Consider the following 19,320-nt stretch of genomic DNA (forward strand, 5'->3'; position numbering starts at 1 on the left):
TTTCAAACATAATACATTTATTCAGCCTTGAAAATTGTATAACAAAGTTTCTTTCGGTTGGTCAGTAATTTTTTGAAAGTATTTATGCTCAACAATGGATAATTTATTCACAAAACACGTTTTCTATTTGTAAACAATAACACATGAAACGCAAGTGTAATTAATTGCGCGCGCATTTTTATCAACGCATGCGTAGTTAACCTAAAAACCGCAGTTTGGACTTTCACCGATAGTAGCGCTGAATATATGAGACGTGTGGGTGCAGTCTGTACTTGGGGCACACGTTTGCCTCGCTCAGCTGTGCTGCATTCTTTGTACACACAATAAGACGTTTCGTCGCGCACGTTAAATGCCGTTTCTGTCAGCATGAGATTTGGTATGTCGAGAATTAAAGCTTTAGAGCTAAAATCAGAGCTCAAAGCACTGGAAGTTATTGGCGCCTGACGGCGTCTGTTTGCACTGCCGCGAGTGTTCCATATTTTTTCTCTCGTGGTACCCGCCATCGTGTGATTGTGAACGTGTGTGTCGTTAATCGTCATTGTGATTTAATTCCCCAGAGTTCAATCAAAGGAATTTATAATAAAATCAAATCAAACAAAAATTTATTTCGATTTAACAAAGGAGGTTATTCTAGTTTACCACGAGTGCCACGAGGACTAGTGAGGTGAGCAATTTATTTTGCGACATCCCCTTCTTCTCTACCTGCTTACTAAGTGATGTTGGCAAATGAAAATAAGCTGCCTAGATTAATCTGCATCGCATATTGCTTCATTCTCTCGTCTCTTCCGCTCTCAAACTTGTTTATTGCTCATTCAATGTGAATGAAGAGACTAGAGAATGTAAGAAAACATGACACTGGATGCGTTCCATATTTATCAGACGATTAGATGGTAGACTAGGGCAGCTTCAAAGGAATGTGTAGCTGATAGACTAACTCCGAGAATCAGTTACACTTGGATTTCACTCTGATTGCCAATTGGTTGTTGCTAAAGCAGGCGTGGATAGATTTCCTTGATGATTTTATACAAAACACAATGCTTAATAAATTTTCCACTCGATTTTATGAAAAAGTCTCTTTGTTACCATGATGAAGCAAGAATTTCCACTGACTGAAGATCATTCAACCAGAGATACTATTGATGTTTATTGTAATTACAATTAAATCAATTACTACAATATTATGATGTAAAAATAAATAAATAATTGGGGTCAAAGTGCAACTTGTACAAGATAAAAAATGGAACGCATACAGTCCTAATAAGAAATTCATTCATTCATTATTACCAGTTGATTATTGTTTATTTTGCCAAGGATAGATTACCAAAGGTATCAAGGGAGATGCAAGCAGAGCTGATGTATAGAAAGCCCGTTATGACAGCCAGAGAAATGTCTTCCGAACACCAGGGTGTTCACCGAGTCAAAAGAGACTCCAAAGACTCTAAAGAAACCATCCATTCTGGTCATTTTATGGTCTCAGATTTTGAAGCAGAAGCTCAAGATGATGAAGATGAATTAGCTGTACCTGTACCTGAAGAAGAAGCTGTAAAAAATACAATTATCGCACCTGTCGGATTTTCTATAGATAAATTCATTACAAACTCGTCAACAGAGAAAAGTCCACAACAACTTAGTATTGAAACTTCTCTAAATAAACTCTTCCAATGCATGTCATTGGCTTACAGGTGAGATAAATATTTTTTTTATCATTTTAATAAAAATTTTTTACGCTTCATCAGAAAAATAAAGGTTGTGGTTATCAAAGATTGAAGTGGACTTTGATTTAAACTCATTGCAATCAACTAAAATATTTGGAAAAAACTATCCAAACGTCTTTTATAAATATATATATATATATAGCTTATGTTGAATATCACACATGAAAGGAAAGTAGAAGGGAGTGAATCGACCAACCACGTGTTGCTTCAAACGTGCTTACGTAATTGCTTTAAGAGTACTCGGTTTAATGAACGAAATCAAATTTTTTCCTCTCTTCTACGTTCGGGATAAAATCAAACGAATTGTTTAAATGTATTTATTCTAATTACCTAGTGTTTTTATTAAGAAAATTGAGGGAAAAAAAAATCTAATTTAAAAAAATATATCTATGACAATTAGGAGAATGAATGAGAAAATTTAAATAGCTATTAATGAGCTAGATAATTGGTAAAATTACTTCGCTGTTAAGAAAAAATTTGATATACTAATAGAAATGAAACGTTGTTCAAACAAAGAATATTTTATTGTTAACACTAGTCCATTTTATTTGAATTGTCTAAGATGCATGACAATTTACACATGAATTAAAGTGTTTTATTATATTTGCGATCACATGTTTTTATATTTTTAATTATTTAAACACTTTTTGAAATATTATCTAATAAAATTTAATGTTTAAAAATTTTTAATTCGAATTTAAGTGTAATTATATATTTAAAGTTGAGTTTGTAAGTTTTTTTTATTTAACTAGTATCTTAAATTATTGTTATTAATGGATAATAATCTATATAAAAATTTATTTACACTAGTAAAAATATCTTTATAACCATATCATACAAACTTATTATTTCAAATAATTGTATTTACCAATTGTAAAACATTTTAAAATGATTATTAATTTTTTCTTATGACTCAAATAGATATGTAACTATTATTATTCACTTAACTGTAGAGTAGTATTTTTTTTAAATATATACAAATGATTAAATTACTCATTACACTTCATTAAGATAACTAAATATTCTTAATGTTGAAAATATTAGATTTTTAAATGTAAAAAGTTAACATAATGATGTATTTATAATTGTTAAAACACAATTTAGAACTAATTATTAGTTAAAATTATTATTAATAATTAATAGTAACAATAAATGAACACTATAGTAAATGAAAAATTTTGTATGACAGCAAAAGATACAGGATTAAAACTACCATACGTTAAGTCTAAAAAGTTTTATTGATTTGAAGATATGTATAAGAAAAAAATCAAATGAAAACCCATAATGTATTATTATTATTCACGTAATGCATTTAATAATAGACGATTGAATTTAATGAAAGAACTTGTGCATCAACATAACAATTGAATCAAATGACAAACGATGTCTTTCCAATTTTCATTCAATCTCATAATAACCACACATTAAATTAAATACAGATGACTTTTTTCAGAAGCACGAGTGCATTTCGACATTTATTCAAACAAGAAATAAATCATATTAAGTCTTTAACAAGCTTCTTACGCCATTCGAATAATTTTTTTATCAATTTTAATTGAATGAATTCTACTTTAATTGTAATGTTCAATTGACTTTACTTTGGAAAACATTGTTATTTAATTGACAATCTAGATAATCATGTGAATTTGTAAATTGTAAAACCATGTGTATCAGAAAAATCGCACGAGTAAGTGTGACATTATCACAATACATACAAAAAACATGATTTTGAATAAATAAACGAATTTTCAATGATAACATTAAAGAATGTGTAATCAAATCAAATAATTTACTAATGTAAAAAATAAGTGAAATATCAAAGAAAAGTTTACGGAAACGTCAACTAATTATTACATATAACGATGGATTATCATTTTACTCAACAGAGGTCAAGTTATCATCACATCTTAATGCTTGAACTGTCAAATATTGATAAAGTCAAGCAACAAGCATCGAATCACGCCTTGAGAATGAATACAACAATTGATTTATTATTAGATATTTACATCTCGTTTAAAAGACATGTTATTTTTAATCATGGAAATAATGATTGATTATATATTTAGAACATCTTTTTATATGGAATATTATTTCTGTAAATTCATCTATCTACTTCTTCTCATTGATATTCTAAGCACATCACTCGTTTAGTTATCATGACAAACAACTTTATCTGATAAGAATAATCGGCCGACTTCATGCCGAAATTAACTTCAACTTGTTATAAACTAAAATATGGAATATGAAATAATAAAAAAAAACTTTTCTAATTTTGATGTTACTTTTGGCAGATAAATAAATTAGAATTTAAAAAGGTTCATGATAAGTGTTGTAGCATCGAAGAGGATGGTTTATCATCAAATTTCACTAGTTGATAGTTACCACAATAATTTTGATTATTACGATTGAATAAGATTCTAAGAAATAAAATTGCAGATACATTGTTGACAATATGTTAATTTTTCTGAAGAGTTATCATCATATCATACGATGATGTTACGAAAAAGATATTTAATATACAAGAAACGAGAATCATCAAAGATTAAAATTGATTATCGATGCAATGATTGTCTTATCATTGTATTGCATGGAAAACCACTGAAATTATTGATAATTTTACTGATATTTTTATTTATCTATCATATATTTAATTCAATGATCATTAATAGTTGTATTTATAAAAATTATAATCATAAAATTTTGCATTTGTTTCAGACAGAAATTAACATCGCCAAAGTGGAATCGTTTTAAAGGTATCAGATTAAGATGGAAAGACAAGATAAGATTGAACAATGTTATTTGGAGGTGCTGGCATATGCAATGTAAGTGTCTAAATCTATCGTAATGGGATTAGATGGTATTATTAAGAGAAAAGTGGTGTTAAAAAGTTTAAATAAAGAAAAAAGCATGAACTGAGATAAGACAGAATGGTTATGAAGTGATAGCAAATGATTTTTAAATGCAACAATCCGTACATGTGATCTCCACGTGTTTATTCCCCACTCTGATTGTACATTTTGTACTCTTTTTATAAGTAATCAGTACATTCTTTACGTCGTGTTTCTCCTCTTCAGTCAGTTTAAATCGAGATATCGTTCAAGAAATTTCGCAAGAATAAAAAACTAATTTTTTTATTGATTTATACTTTATTTAGATAACATTTATTGATAATTTTCACTACAGGACATATATTTAAAATAATTTTTTTTTATTCAAAATTTATTAATTATAATTATCAATTAAATTATAGAAAATTAGTAATTGAATAGTTATTAAAAAAAAAAATTCGACAATGCGTAAACGTAAAGTTGGTATTGGACTAATGTCTATAAAAGATACATTATTTCATAAAATTGCAAAAATACTTGTAGAAGGTGGTAGCTAGTTATGAAAGATTGTTCTGGGCATAAATTCCATAAAAATACTCCATAGAATAATTGGTAATTAATTGAGAAAAAAGTATACTCTTTGTGGAGAAAACTTTATTTAAATATTCCAAGTACTGACAGTTAAAAAAAAATAATTATTAATTTGTTTCAGTTATTTTGAAGCAAAATACTCTAGTGTGCCAATTCGCCTCGCCCCTTGATGTGGATACCCACAATAAGCCTGAAGTAAGTCTAACTATTGATGTTCTCAATTAAAAGAAGCCTTACCGAGATATCGTGGTCTAATTACATTGAGACAGGCTTCATGAAGTGTATTGATAAAATTGGAGTTATAATCGCAGTATCAAATATATCAAAAAATTTATTCATTGTTTTTAAATTAACATTTAGATAAATAAAGCTTTTAATTATTTTATTTAAAAATTAAATTGTATTAAATTTTTATTTTAAGTAATACTTTTTTAATTATTGCTAATTTATCAGATCATTGAAAATAATATATAATAGATATTATTTATATCAATCGTCTTTAATTTTTTTTCGATAACAAAAAATGCTATTTTTATTTTATATTAACAAGATAAATTTGATCATTTAATTGATAAAAAACTTAATAGAACCAACAATGATAAATTTTAATTGATTATTATTTTAGGCTGTGGTACTGGAAGGTAAATATTGGAAACGAAAACTTGCTGCTGTTACTGCTGAGTATAAAAAATGGCGCATGTTTTATCGCAACAAGATCTTAGGATGGACCAACAAAGATGGGGTAGATATGGTAAAGTTATAATTATTGATAATGATAGTAATGAATTTTAAGTTGAAATCTTTTATAACTAAAGTAATGAAAAAAGTTTTATGAATTTTATTAAATCTTCAATAAAATAATTGCAGTTGGAATCGATGGACGTTCTAGATTGGGGCGGTGGAATGGAATCATCAGGGAGTTTTCCTGGAAGTATGACAAGCTCACACGGAAATTTAAGCGGAGTACAAGGCCCGGATAGTATGATGGTAGATGCGGATTATATGGAACTAATGACAGATACTCTCTTTTCAACAATTAGTTCTAACCAGCCTATTTATTTCCCTGATCCTCGTGAAATTGGTAAAATATATTGAAAGTAACCTTTTCAAAGTTATTTTTATTTTTTATTAACAGTTTTTATATTCTTAGCACGTGGTGCAAGTTTGGCGGATTTTATTCAACCTAGTCTGGGACCACTTCAACCAAACTTAGACGACTTTATGGATACCTTAGAACCCTTACAGGAATTTTTAAACTGTAAACTTCCACCAGTACCTGAAGAAGAAGATATATTTAGAAGTGGTGGATTAAGTAGCAATTATTCTGATCTTGATTTGATGACATCACTAAATCAAGAAAGTAATCAAATAAACGAAGCTCCAGTAACAAATAATTCTCAAGCACCAGTGCAAACTATTGTTCAACGGCAAAATCAATCTCCAGATTCACAAAATCTTCAGTATACAGCAAAAATTTATACTCAACCACAGGAATCTAATGTTTATAGAAGTAATACAGTAAATATTACGGAAAATTATAATCCAGGAAGACAACCTTATGAAAACAACACAGTAATGAGAGAAAAAATACCTCGTGCTGGTCGACCAATGACTCGAGGAAACCGAATTATTCAACAGCCACCTCAACAAACATTTAATCAACCGCAACAAGTCGTTTCTTATTCTCAGCATCAAGCACAAGCCTCTCCCCGACCAACGTTTAATTCTTTAGAACTTCAAACAGTTCAAATAAATTCAAACTCTACTCCAGTAGGAATAAGTGTTACAAATCAAATACCGTCAGTAGATAGTCAGGTTCATGGCCTCATAACTCCATCTAGTTTTCCTCAAGTACCTCATGAAACTCAACAGAGAGCTATTAAACCTTTACCAGTACCAAATCAAATTTCCGATCCTTTTAAGCTGATCCAACCTCAGCAGACGTATAAATTATCTACTACTACTACTTTACCACAGTCTTTCAATCCACAGTACAAGTTTAAAGCGAATAACATAAAGAGTATTACTGCTCCAGTTACAGTTTCAGTATCAACACCAAGTTCGCCAGCGCAATCACATATTCTTCTTCAATGTAAGCCATCTGGATTAGACTTAACTGCAACTCCTCACCAAGCAAAGCTTTTACCGCGACCCACGAATATTTTAAATGTAGAAAAAGAAGATATTTTTGCTGTGCCAAAATATCAAATGAAAGCAAGAAGTAGATCGAGGAGTAGTTCAGCTCTTTCTGGTCCAAGAAATCCACCACCTTTAGTATCTGCTGTTAGTGATCCAACGTTAAACCTCAACAATAATGTACTTTTAGCACATTTATTGACCAATAACTCATCTAATTTGTATACAGTAACTAGTGGACCCGAAAAAATAATGTCAGTATCGACGACTTCGACGCCTACGGTTAAAAATATTTTACCTATGTTTCCACCAACTACTTTAGTTGGTCAAGTGTCTAATTCTACTCAAATCACTACACCCATTACGATTCAAACTCTATCAAATCCAACACCTGGACAGTCTCAAACGCATCAAAGAACCAACACTCAAGTAATGCTCAATCCTACAGGCCAAAATCATCAAACTCAAGGCAGCCCAGGTTCTCCAAATGATTCCACTAGCGCACATAGTCCTCAAGCTTTAAATATTAGTCCTCTACATAGTCCTATGAGCATTGGTAGTCCTCTTTCGCCCTCGAGAATTTTTGTTAAGGGCGAACCTGAACGTGGACAATACAAAGAACAACGACGAGTTGGACATATTCATGCTGAACAAAAACGGAGATATAATATTAAAAATGGCTTTGATATGTTACACAGTCTTATTCCACAACTCAGCCAAAATCCTAATACAAAATTAAGCAAAGCGGCAATGTTACAAAAAGGTGCGGATTACATTAGACAGTTAAGAGCAGAAAGAAATCAACTCAATGAAGAAATGGATAATCTTAGAAAACAAATTGAAACTTTGAATACTTCCATAAGGTAATTCAATGTTTATTCATTTACATTAATTTATTATTTTGTATGTACAAAATGACAAAATTATTCTTATTTTGTTTTAGTAATTGTCAGTCTCTATTACCAGCAACTGGAGCTCCGGTGTCTAGACAAAGAACAAGTAAAATGAAGGAAATGTATGATGAATACGTTCGAAAACGTACTCAAGAAAATTGGAAATTTTGGATCGTATCCTTTTCTTAAAAAATTTTATTTTATTTATTTGCACAATTTTGTAGTATTTAATGAAAAAATTACATTTTTTTGACTATTTTCTTTAATTCTTTTAATTAGTTCAGCAAACTATTAGAGCCACTATTGATATCGTTCAATGGATCGGTCTCAACAGCAAGTATAGACGATTTATGCCGGAGTACAATGATTTGGGTTGAACAAAGCTGTTCTCTTGTAGATCTTAGACCAGGTACTTAAAAAAAATAATTATAATACTTAAATCAAATCAATAGAAATATCTAAATAATAATTTAATTTTAGCGGTCTTAAATTCGCTGAGGTATCTTTGTACAGCAACAGACATACTTTCCGATCCAAGTAGATTACCTGAAGAAGCACTTGCAGCTGTCAATCATACAGAAAAGCAAAGATCTACACAGTGATAACTATGTCAGAGTTCTTATAAATGTTATTATTCTTTAAATTTAACAGAATTATTAGATATATTTAATCAAGAAGACAACCATCGCGTATGGCACAAATTTATTCTTGACGAACACTCAAGTGCAATTCTTTTCTCATCTCATTTGTTGTAATAAGAAACAAGCGTAAGATAATGTATCTCCATGTCAAGATAGCATTGTTAATTTACTTATAAAATAATTAAAAAATTCAAAAGACTAGAGGGTTCTAAAAATTTTTGCCGAATGTATAGAGTATAAAAACAATTAGTGTTATTGTTATAAAATTTATTGTTTTGTTGCATACTTATTGATTTATAATTATGCTGTTTTTTAATTATGAATTATTTCATTGCCTTTTTAGTACTTGCCTAATTTGTTGGTGATGAATTAAGACCTGTTTTTTGTGATAAATGATTTACTAGAATTCATATATTTTTAATACTCTATGTTCGGCAAACTTTAACAATTAATATAAAAAATAAGTTTATACATAAACGTAAAATTATATGAACATATATATGCAATATATATATATATATATTTAATAGAAGAAAATTAAAAATTGTAACTAGACTAGAAATGAAAAGAAAAAAGTCATAAAAAAATATTTTTTATACAATCGGCCATACATTTATATAATTAATAAACATAGAGAATTAATTAATACCAATGAAGTCAGAGTCAATTTATAAAGAATAATAGAATTAATTTCTTGTAAAAATAGATTATTTTAAGAGATGCCATCGAGCGATATTGAGAATTTCGCTGTTATAAATAAAGAAGGTTTAAATAATACAAAGTTATTAACAAATATTGTAAAAAAGTTACTTATATTTGTCATAAAAAAGAATATGAAGCAAGTAAATTGTATCGAGAATAATCAATCTTTTATTTTTATATAAAAAATTATTACCTACTAACAATCATCTGAAAATGAGCTTACCAAGATTATAAGAAAAAATTCACAATAATATACCATTTGTTAATACTACCTAATACTAATTATTATTAACTATTATAAAAAAGAAATTTTCGAAAAATACATCAAACTCTTTAAGCCGTAGAAATGAAATGATTATGCAATATCTCTAATAGAAGAGAAACATTTGGGACCATTTCTTTTATATCATTGCACAGCCTTGCAAATCTATTTTTTGAAAATAGCATTCGCAAAGAGAATTGATTTTGTTATTTCATAATATCATCTTTTTGATCTGCATAATTGAATTTCTAGCCAAAATCCAACTAATTACAAAAAAATTTTAAACAACTAGTAATGAGCAAGTTATTAATACATGATGAAAAATAATGTTTTTTTATTAATAAATTGATTGATTAATTAATGAGTCAGTCAAATTTTAAATTAAGCTTTTTTTTAAAAAAAAATTATCTCTCTGATTCTTCATTGTCTACTAGTGGACACTCCACCTCAGTAGTATCTGAAACAATCAATAATAGCTATTAAATTCCTCAATAATTAATTTACTCATTAAAAACTCTCTCTTGTGAAATACTTGTAGACAAAATCGGAAAGTTTCTAAAACTGTGTCCTCTTAATTACCAAAAAATGATGACTAATTATTTCTAATATTTATTTTCAATATCATAAATCAAATATCAAACTCTAACAAGTAATAAAAACTATTTTCGCATGCATATAAACACATCACAAGCGAATTCAAAATAATTAAAAAAATTTCGGCTGGTAGGCAAGCTTCATCAGCTTTTTTCGATGACTAAATCTGAAGTACTGAATTTAAATTAGAAACATTAATTATCAAAATTATTTACAAGCTTAGGTGTATTAAATTAAATCTTCTATAAAATTATTGATTTAGTAATTGGTTTTTTTAAAAGCAATACTGTGAATTTTTTAATGATTAAAGTTAATGGTTTAATCATGATTTTAAATAGTTATTTTGTTATTATAACATTAAAAATGAATATTATTTAACAAAACCTTATGATTTCTGTATTTTCTCTCAAAAATGTAATGAAATAAGGGCAAAAAATGTAAATGATGTACCAGATATACAGCATACTATCAGGTGAGGCCCATTGGTGATTCTACAAATGCGTTGATTCTGCTTGCCCTTTATTCTTAGATTCTAAACATTCAGCTGCAAGAAACATGTTTTTAAGTTGATAAATTTTTTCCATGCAAGTGCCGATCATAAACAGTGAATAATAAAAAAATGAATTTATAAATTTAAAAAAAATTTGGATCAATTCATGAATAAAGATTTTGTTGATAATTATTTCATTTGTGAAATAAATTTTTATCTCGTAATTAATTCATTACAAATTCATTCCACTTTCAATCAAAATTTTCTTTCAGTTTAAAATTTCGTAATATTACATGCGTCAAAATATATGAGTAGTGATATTTAATCATAAAATAAAATATAATTGAACGGTAAAAAGCCTTGATTTTGGTGCCAATATAACAAATAATAAAAAGCAATAATAAACTTCACAAAATAAAAAAAATCAGAGTTTATGCTGCAGAATGAAAATATAACACGTTAAGCGCCATTATTTCGGTTATTTCTTTTGGTCACATGCACGAAACTCAAAAGATGCTTTTAACTCTTTACGTTGATTTTTACCAATTATCCCACATCCGTGATTATAACCGATTAAAACAAATTACAATTATAAGAATGAAATTGTATAACCACACAATACTGCTTGCTGCTGAATAGAAAATGAATTATAGTGAAAATGTTAATATTAACAATAATTTTTTACCAACAGATTTCTATCTATTCCTGGCGCTTAACTTGTTAATCATCAGGAACGCACATTATTACTCGTTGACTCCCAAAACCTGTGGCTCTAACTCCATACTTGATATCAATTCATGCACTGTGCAAAAACATTTATAACAATTTTAAATTAATTATGTATTTAACTATATATATATACACCCAATCCCGTTGCCTGTAACTAATGCTTCCTACATAGCTTACCCTTATAAATTAAATTTTATTAAACTACCAAGCACTATTTGTCTTCTCGCTATCTACAAAGCATTCATATCCATTTCCAATCCTATCTATATATTACGTTATTGCTTATAATTATATTATGATTTAATACTTTAGTTTTCCTTAACAGATTTTTTTTGCTTACCAGCTATCGAAAGATCAACCATCGATTTATCTTTTTCTATGTAAAGTGCTGTGAGGAAGAAAAATAAACCTCCGATCACTTCTACGAAAACAGTTAAAAATAATGAATATTGCAAACTACGAAATTGTGCCAGCATATCTTCGTGGTCACTAAAAGGCGATGTTGGAGTTAAAAGAGGTCGAATTCCTTCGGACATCTAAAAAAGAAAATATTAAAAAATATATTTACTTACTTAAAAAAATTTCTATATTTTATTAATAAAAATATTGACTAATAAAATACATACTAAGCCGATGAGGTAAGGACTTCCAGCATCTCCGAGAGCATGAGCAACAAGAATTTGGAAAGCTTCAGCCGTCGATCTTCTCGTAGGAATTACGACATACTAAAAAGAATTTTAATCCAATAAATATTAAAAAAACATCAGGTTTTCGGTATCTAACAAAACAAAAATTTCTCTTCGGACAATATATATGGATAATAAATTTTTTGTCTATTCAAAAAATAAATAATCTTTTTGACTCATTTTTTATGCAAATTTAATCTATTGTATTTAATTTATTACCAATAAAATATCAGCGACAATAGACCAGGTGAGATTAAGTGCCAGTTGTCCAAAGAAGATAAGGAAAAAACATATGATCGAATGACTGTTAGCCGTTAAAACAGCGAAAAATATTAAAGGTGTGCTAACGAGTAAACCAACAGCACAGATAAGAGGATCTGCTTGATGCCAAATAAGACGAAGTTTTTGCGCCATAAATGAACCCAACGGTACTCCTATTAATCCGGCTAACATTGCTATGATTCCAAACACAAAAGATACACTGAAAATAATCATCATAATATAATTTAATTACTCTTATCTTAATTGAAATTATAAGTTAATAGGGTAAAATCATTTAGATAATATTATAATTATAACTAGTTAAGACACTCACTCGTCTATAACAACAGTTTTCGTTTCTTGTAGAGCTAAACCCATTTGTAAAAATTTCGGAGCCCATAATGCTAATGCACCAGTTACAAATGCTACACACGTAAATCCTGCTGTTGATAGCATAAAACTTGGACTAAAAATAGAAAAATAATTTTCCAATCAGTAAACTTAAATAATAATTAATCTTAAAAAATACTGCTCTAGGTCGAGTGATTTCAATTATCGTTACTCCTTGAAACCAATATATAATTAAACAAAAAACTTGTACTCAGTCCATTATTAAAAAGAAAAAAAAACAAAGAGTCAAATGTCAGAATATATCACATATTACTTTTTATGCTGCCCATTTTAATTTATCGTAAATTAATATCGATCATGATAATTAGATAATGTAATTTTAATGAGGCATATTGTATTTCTTTTTTGTGTATTTCAGTATTTTATTATGCGTAAATATAAGATAAAGTGTATACTAACTTTGATAATAATGTTTTTATATCAACGATCCAAGAAGTACTAGATATATGACTACCTCCTTCTTTTTCTCCTCTAATAGGATCTTTAACCAAGCAAAGAATTAAAACAATTGCTATTATTCCAAATACTGGAGTAACTCTTAATCCCCATTGCCATTTTCCAGTAGCTTGAGCTATTTTTCCACTAATTATATACCCTAGTCCACTTCCCACGGGTATTGCAAAATAAAATAGAGCTAACATTTTCGATCTTGTGTCTTTTACAAAAAGATCACTTATTATCGTTGGTGCTATCGTTGAATAACTTGCTTCTCCGATCCCTACACACATTCTGAATACAATAAATGTTCCATAAGTCTAGAAAAAAAAATATTTCAAACAATGACTTTATATACAAACTGTAAAATAAATAAATTTAATTCTATAAATAATTTTTATTAAAGTTGATCTATGTTACCTCCATATATGAACCAATGAAAGTTGTTAAGCTCCAGATGAATACTCCAGAACTCATAATTACTTTTCTATTGTATCTATCGCCTAAATATCCAAATAATGGAGCAAATAACATATAACTTATGATAAAAGCTGTTTGAAGTAAACCTAAGGCTCCATTCTCCTTACGAAACTGTGATTGAATATTTGGTAAAACACCTAGATCAAATATAAGAAGATTATCGTTACAATTATTTTTGAAATAACTAAAATTCGATAAATTATGTAGAAATGGAGTAATAAACAAAAAGTTTTACCAGCTATGGTTGTACGGTCCATATAATTTATGAGGTTAACAAAACATAAAATTATAACAGTAACCCACTCTCTCATTGTAATAGGTCTTGAATCTTCATTAGGTCGTGTCCTTTCGATCTCACTATTTACAAGATCCACTTGTTCATTAACAACTAAATGCTGTCTAGATAAATTGGATGCAATTATTGTATTATCCATTTTTTACAGATTTTATTATTTACACAAATATGTATTACTTGGTTATTATCAAACTTATTTAAATTTAAAAATTTATTTTACATAAATAAACAATTAATTTTTTAAAATATTACTCATAATGCAACTTTTTTCATGGTAAGTTAAAATCTTAGTCTACATAGCAGAATTCAGAGTCACACCACTAGTTTCAACGAACCACAGACCGAAGTGAGGGATAAGGATCTTGGTATTTTTAGTATGTTGAAATAACTACTCATAGGTGTAACTTATACTAATAAATATTCAATTGTATTTGTATGGACACTTCAAAAATACACGTCAGGTAAAAAACGGTATTTATATGTGTATGTAATCATCACTGACAATTCACACAAAATTATATTTTCAAATAACATTTCAAGGTGGCGTTCAAGTTCAATAATTTAATTTTATAACTCACCGCTAGGCAATGTTCATTCAATTTAAAAAAATATGTTTATCCTAATGCATTCTACACTTGTAAAATTAATAAAAATCTTCCTCTGTTAATGTATTGCATGATTTTTGATTTAAAATCTGTTCTTGGCTGTTGTACATATTTGCAATTTGTTGTGCCGATGTTGCGTCTTCGGCTTTTTTATCCTCACGAATTTTAATAAAACGCGGAAATCTTAATGAAATTCCTTTGATTGGATCAACCTGGATTCATTAAACAACATTTATAAGTAAACTGATAAACGTAATGATAATTAAGAGTTTAAGATGATAAATATTTTCACTTACTATTCCTGCAGCAGCTCTATGAGCTGGAGATAAGGATAAATCAGCACACTTGACTTCCCACACTTGAACTGCATCAAACCAATGATCAGGTTCATGCGAAGTGTCGTATCGATAATACGACTTTGGTTTAGGTATCAAATGATCTTTGAAGAAATTTGTATGCTTTTGAAGATCTTCTTCACTGAATCCAGTTCCGAGCTACAGATAAATCAAGAATTTTTATCAGCTGTAAAAAACATTTCAATCATTGAAATAATGAATAACTACCTTACAAACACTTTGATATTCTTCATTATCAGGATCATAACAAGCCAAAAGAAATCCTCCGTAAGTTCCAGTTCTCTTTCCTTTTCCTATATAACCACCAATTACAACAATATCTAAAGTGTCTCCAATTCCTTCAAGATAATCTTTTTTCAATTTTAACCAGTTGCGAGATCGTTTAGCAATTTCGTATGTTGCATCTTCCTCCAGAGTTTTTACCATTAATCCTTCACAATTACCTTTGACAGATACATCCAAGAATTCTTCAACTTCTTCCATGGTTGTAGTATCAAGACTAGTGGCATAAAGCCATTCTCCTTCGACTTCTTTAAAATTTTCTCTTAACAATTTTCTTCTTTCAATAAATGGTTTCTTTACTAAAGGTTCTCCATTATAATACAACAAATCAAACATAAATACACAAACTTGTACTTTGATATCAGCTTCAGAAGCATCTTTACGTTTTCGAGTACTTAAAATTTGGAATGGAAGAATTTGTTTGTTTTCCCGATCCCAAGCAACAGCTTCACAATCGAGTATACAGCTTTTAACAGTTTCCCCTAAAGTATTTTTTAATCTTCCAATAATATCAGGATATTTACTGGTATTATTTTCTTGATTTCTGCTGTATATGTGAGCTTTTCCGTCATCACTAACATGTATTTGAGCTCTTTCACCATCGTACTTCCATTCACATGTAAATTTCAATCCTTCGAATCGTTTTAATACTTCTTGAACTCCTTTAGTTGGATGAGCAAGCATAGGTTTCAATGGAATGCCTGGAGTGAGCTTGCATTTTTCTGGAAGAGCACGAACTCCATATTTTAAAATTACTGGAATTATCATACCGTAGTTTGGACACTCGCAGTAGGTCGTTTTAATAATTAAAGCAATTTCATCGTATTCTGTCTTAAATTTATCGCTGGATTTGTTTTTGCTAGCATTTACAATTTCTGGAGGATATTCTTGATTTGGAGGCGTCATAGTACAAGCCAGAGCAAGTGCTTGCAGCACTGATTGTTCTGCAAGACCAATTCTAAGTTTTCCAGCAAGAGATCTAATTAAATATCTTGCTTCTGTGTATCTACATGCTACAAATAAAGATTGAATTCTATCAACCTTTTTCATCATCGATGATTGTCCCGTCATCAATGCAATTTCTTTTAATTTTGTGTAAACATTCCCTACAGTTAATGGAGCTGGTTGAAACATTACTCGTTGATTCGATCGACTATTTTCTGCTACGATTCCAAGATCACCAACTTCTTGAGCATCAGCTTTTATTTGTGATGGTGTTCTTCCGGTACACTGAGCTATAGCTTTTATTAATGTTGTATCTGCTATTCCTAACTCAATTCCTTCATATGCTGGTGCTAATTGATTCAGACATAAATAAATGCTAGCTAAAAGATCCTCTGGTGTTAAGATAATTACTGATCGAAGATAATTTGATAGAATTTCTATTATTTTTAACCTGGAGCTAGTTTGTTCAATTATTTCTAAAGTTCTGGTTAATGCAATATATGGAGTCTTCTGACCTTTTTTCCAGCATGCATCGAGTATTGGATGATATTTTTCATCATCTGGATTATAAGAATCCATAGATTTTTTCTTAGGGTCTACATCTTTTACATTTTTTTCTTTTTTTGAATTATCAGAACTTTTCGAAGACTTCGATGCAAAAAATGAATGAATATTTTTTGTAGGAGTTTGGTCATTCGCTATATCTGTTTCTTCATTTTCTGAATCTTCATCAGACAATCTTGATTTTGATTTTTTCAATTCTGGAGATACGTTTTTCACAAGCTTTTTAGGTGTAGCAGGCGACTTTTTAGTCTCTTCATCTGACTTGTTTTCATTTGATTTTTCTGATTCTTTTTGCGAATTTTGAGATTTTAGAGATTCAGTTGATTTTTGTGGACTGTCAGGCAATGGTAGATGCCCGTCATCATCACTTGAATCTTCACAGACAATCCGTGCACGTTTCTTCTTCTTCTTTTTTTCTATAACTCCATTAGTCTCTGGAGATGATTTTTCTGGTGAGCTACTAAGACTTGATGATTGTTTTACAAATGATAATTTATTTTGATTAACTTCATCTTTATTTTTCTTTGTGCCTACAAAGACAAAGAATGTTTTAAAATATGTATAAAATCTTTTTAACTATGATTTATAAAAAAAAATAATTACCAGATCCTCGTGGAGAAATTTTTGGCATTTTCGACTGACTTTTCTCTTTCTTAAATGAAATACTTTTCTTCAAAGGCGGTGATCTATCATAACCACAAATATTATTAAAGTTTAATTTTAATTATCAATTATTATAATGATATTGAATGAAATGAATAATCTTACTCTGCACTGTCACTGGCACTCTCATTCATCCGTTTCCTTTTAGTATCAGCCAAAGAACTCGCTGCTCCTTTCTTTTCATGGTTGCTGATGTTAACATGAAGACGATTAATAAAACAAGTAACAATAGAATTGTTTACAAACATGATAGACGTATGTCGTTTGAAATACAACGCTGATGAGCATCTTATCATATATCGTAATTGTATCATTGCTTTAAGTAATATGCTTTTACTTTATTTTATAAACATACCTGACATCACCATTGGACTGCTCCGAAACAGAAGCTTTCTTAAAAAATGACCTAGAAAATATAATTTATTGTTTAAATAATAAAGCACTTGTGATAAATTGCTATCATATTATATAATAATCATTTTAATAATTATAAAGTTCACAAATTTGTTATTTATTTTAAAAAAACATACGTTATAGAACGTTGCGCCATTTCTTCGTAACCTTAAACTTGTAGCATCTAAACTTTTGGCGGGGAAAATAATAACAGGTGTGTCATTTTATCAAATGTCAACTGCATAGTAATTACAAGCTGAATAAATTAAACATTATTATTTGTAATAAAGTTATCAAAAAATGTTGCAAGTATAAAAATATTAAAAATATAAAAACATTATATGAAATATTTTTCACTAAATAATTCTTTTAATTTTTATTATAGCCATCAACAGGCAAATACTGAAACTAATAATTTTTAGCGCGAAGATTCGAATGAAAATGGAAATTATTCAATTATATATTTTGTTTATAATATAAAAATAATGTATGAATATTATAGGAATTTGTTAATCAATAAATAAATACATTTATATTTATATTTTTTTATTTTTATTACAATCCAAACACATTTAATTACTTCTATCATTTAAGTGAATGCAATAAATATTTGTATTATTCTAGAATAATCAAAATATTTTCAATTTTCTATTTTTATACCATTTAATGTAATTTTTTTCCGAAAAGCGATCTCAAAATATCATCTTTACAAAATTAAATGCACATTTTTTATAATAACCAAATGATTAGCCAAATAGTGATGTTTCTTGAGAAAATTCTGTATCACTTTTTTTATATTTACTTATTTTATGAATTATTATTTGTTATCAATCATTATTACACTTATATAATAACTATTATTCCTTATGCAATATTGTTTTATAGTTGAAAAAAATCCACGTAAGAAAAAAATAAAATTATCTATCTGAAAAAATTTTTGATACAATTAAAATTGCAGTTTCAATACCTATTGCAATACATAGTTAATTAATGCATTCAAAAGTGAAAATTTTAGAAAAAAAACTCAGGCAAGATAATTTTTTTTTCTTTTACAATTCGATACTATTTTTTATTTTTAGTTCCTTTTTGTAATGCTTATTCGTTGCCATAACAAACGTGTTTCTACCAATGCCTAATTATTATTGCAGCAGTTATAGCACATTAATTTACACTTTAATCTATACATCTAACTGCTGAGTTATTCCACTCTCAATTCTCTCTATGAAAAGTCCAAACATCAAGTGAAAACGAATAAAAAATTACAAAAAAGAACTTGAATTAAATTTTTAAATATATTTTTTTGAATTAATATAAACATATAAATGAACTTTTTATTTTTTAGATTAGCAATTGAAGGGTAAAA

At 28.6% G+C, this 19,320-nt stretch overlaps 3 protein-coding genes across 12 annotated transcripts; 1 reads left to right on the forward strand and 2 right to left on the reverse strand.

Moving 5' to 3' along the window:
* The first annotated feature begins 247 nt into the window (after positions 1-247).
* Positions 248-9,269, forward strand: Mondo (MLX interacting protein mondo). 5 transcript variants are annotated; one of them, XM_035086307.1, is made up of 10 exons: positions 248-664; positions 1,317-1,682; positions 4,431-4,537; positions 5,256-5,329; positions 5,760-5,876; positions 6,002-6,215; positions 6,285-8,133; positions 8,214-8,337; positions 8,443-8,572; positions 8,644-9,269. In XM_035086307.1, exons 2-10 carry the CDS (start codon positions 1,339-1,341, stop codon positions 8,763-8,765), a joined length of 3,081 nt encoding a protein of 1,026 aa, XP_034942198.1. In that variant the 5' UTR covers positions 248-664; positions 1,317-1,338; the 3' UTR covers positions 8,766-9,269. The 5 variants fall into 5 exon arrangements, with proteins under 5 accessions (XP_034942198.1, XP_034942197.1, XP_034942196.1 ...); XM_035086306.1 differs by having other exon boundaries at positions 1,312-1,682; positions 5,760-5,885; positions 8,644-9,268; XM_035086305.1 differs by having other exon boundaries at positions 5,760-5,885; positions 8,644-9,267.
* A 386-nt stretch (positions 9,270-9,655) lies between these two features.
* spin (Protein spinster) lies at positions 9,656-14,415 on the reverse strand. 6 transcript variants are annotated; one of them, XR_004690533.1, is made up of 10 exons: positions 14,090-14,415; positions 13,795-13,991; positions 13,339-13,694; positions 12,863-12,994; positions 12,487-12,748; positions 12,208-12,306; positions 11,922-12,117; positions 11,538-11,654; positions 10,813-10,906; positions 10,181-10,225 (listed from the first exon to the last, which is right to left on the reverse strand). XR_004690533.1 is itself a non-coding variant. In XM_035086318.1 (9 exons), exons 1-8 carry the CDS (start codon positions 14,286-14,288, stop codon positions 10,854-10,856), a joined length of 1,494 nt encoding a protein of 497 aa, XP_034942209.1. In that variant the 5' UTR covers positions 14,289-14,415; the 3' UTR covers positions 10,164-10,225; positions 10,813-10,853. The 6 variants fall into 6 exon arrangements, 3 of the variants coding, with proteins under 3 accessions (XP_034942210.1, XP_034942209.1, XP_034942208.1); XR_004690534.1 differs by lacking the exon at positions 10,813-10,906 and having other exon boundaries at positions 9,656-10,225; XM_035086318.1 differs by lacking the exon at positions 11,538-11,654 and having other exon boundaries at positions 10,164-10,225.
* A 135-nt stretch (positions 14,416-14,550) lies between these two features.
* DNAlig1 (DNA ligase 1) lies at positions 14,551-18,299 on the reverse strand. Its single transcript, XM_035086310.1, has 7 exons — positions 18,095-18,299; positions 17,920-17,970; positions 17,670-17,753; positions 17,505-17,587; positions 15,318-17,431; positions 15,051-15,248; positions 14,551-14,966 (listed from the first exon to the last, which is right to left on the reverse strand). Exons 1-7 carry the CDS (start codon positions 18,112-18,114, stop codon positions 14,793-14,795), a joined length of 2,724 nt encoding a protein of 907 aa, XP_034942201.1. The 5' UTR covers positions 18,115-18,299; the 3' UTR covers positions 14,551-14,792.
* Between the last annotated feature and the right edge of the window lie 1,021 nt (positions 18,300-19,320).

The sequence above is a fragment of the Chelonus insularis genome, unplaced genomic scaffold, assembly GCF_013357705.1.
Source record: "Chelonus insularis isolate UGA/USDA-ARS -01 unplaced genomic scaffold, ASM1335770v1 contig_3_pilon, whole genome shotgun sequence".
In the NCBI taxonomy this organism is placed as follows: Eukaryota; Metazoa; Arthropoda; class Insecta; order Hymenoptera; family Braconidae; genus Chelonus; species Chelonus insularis.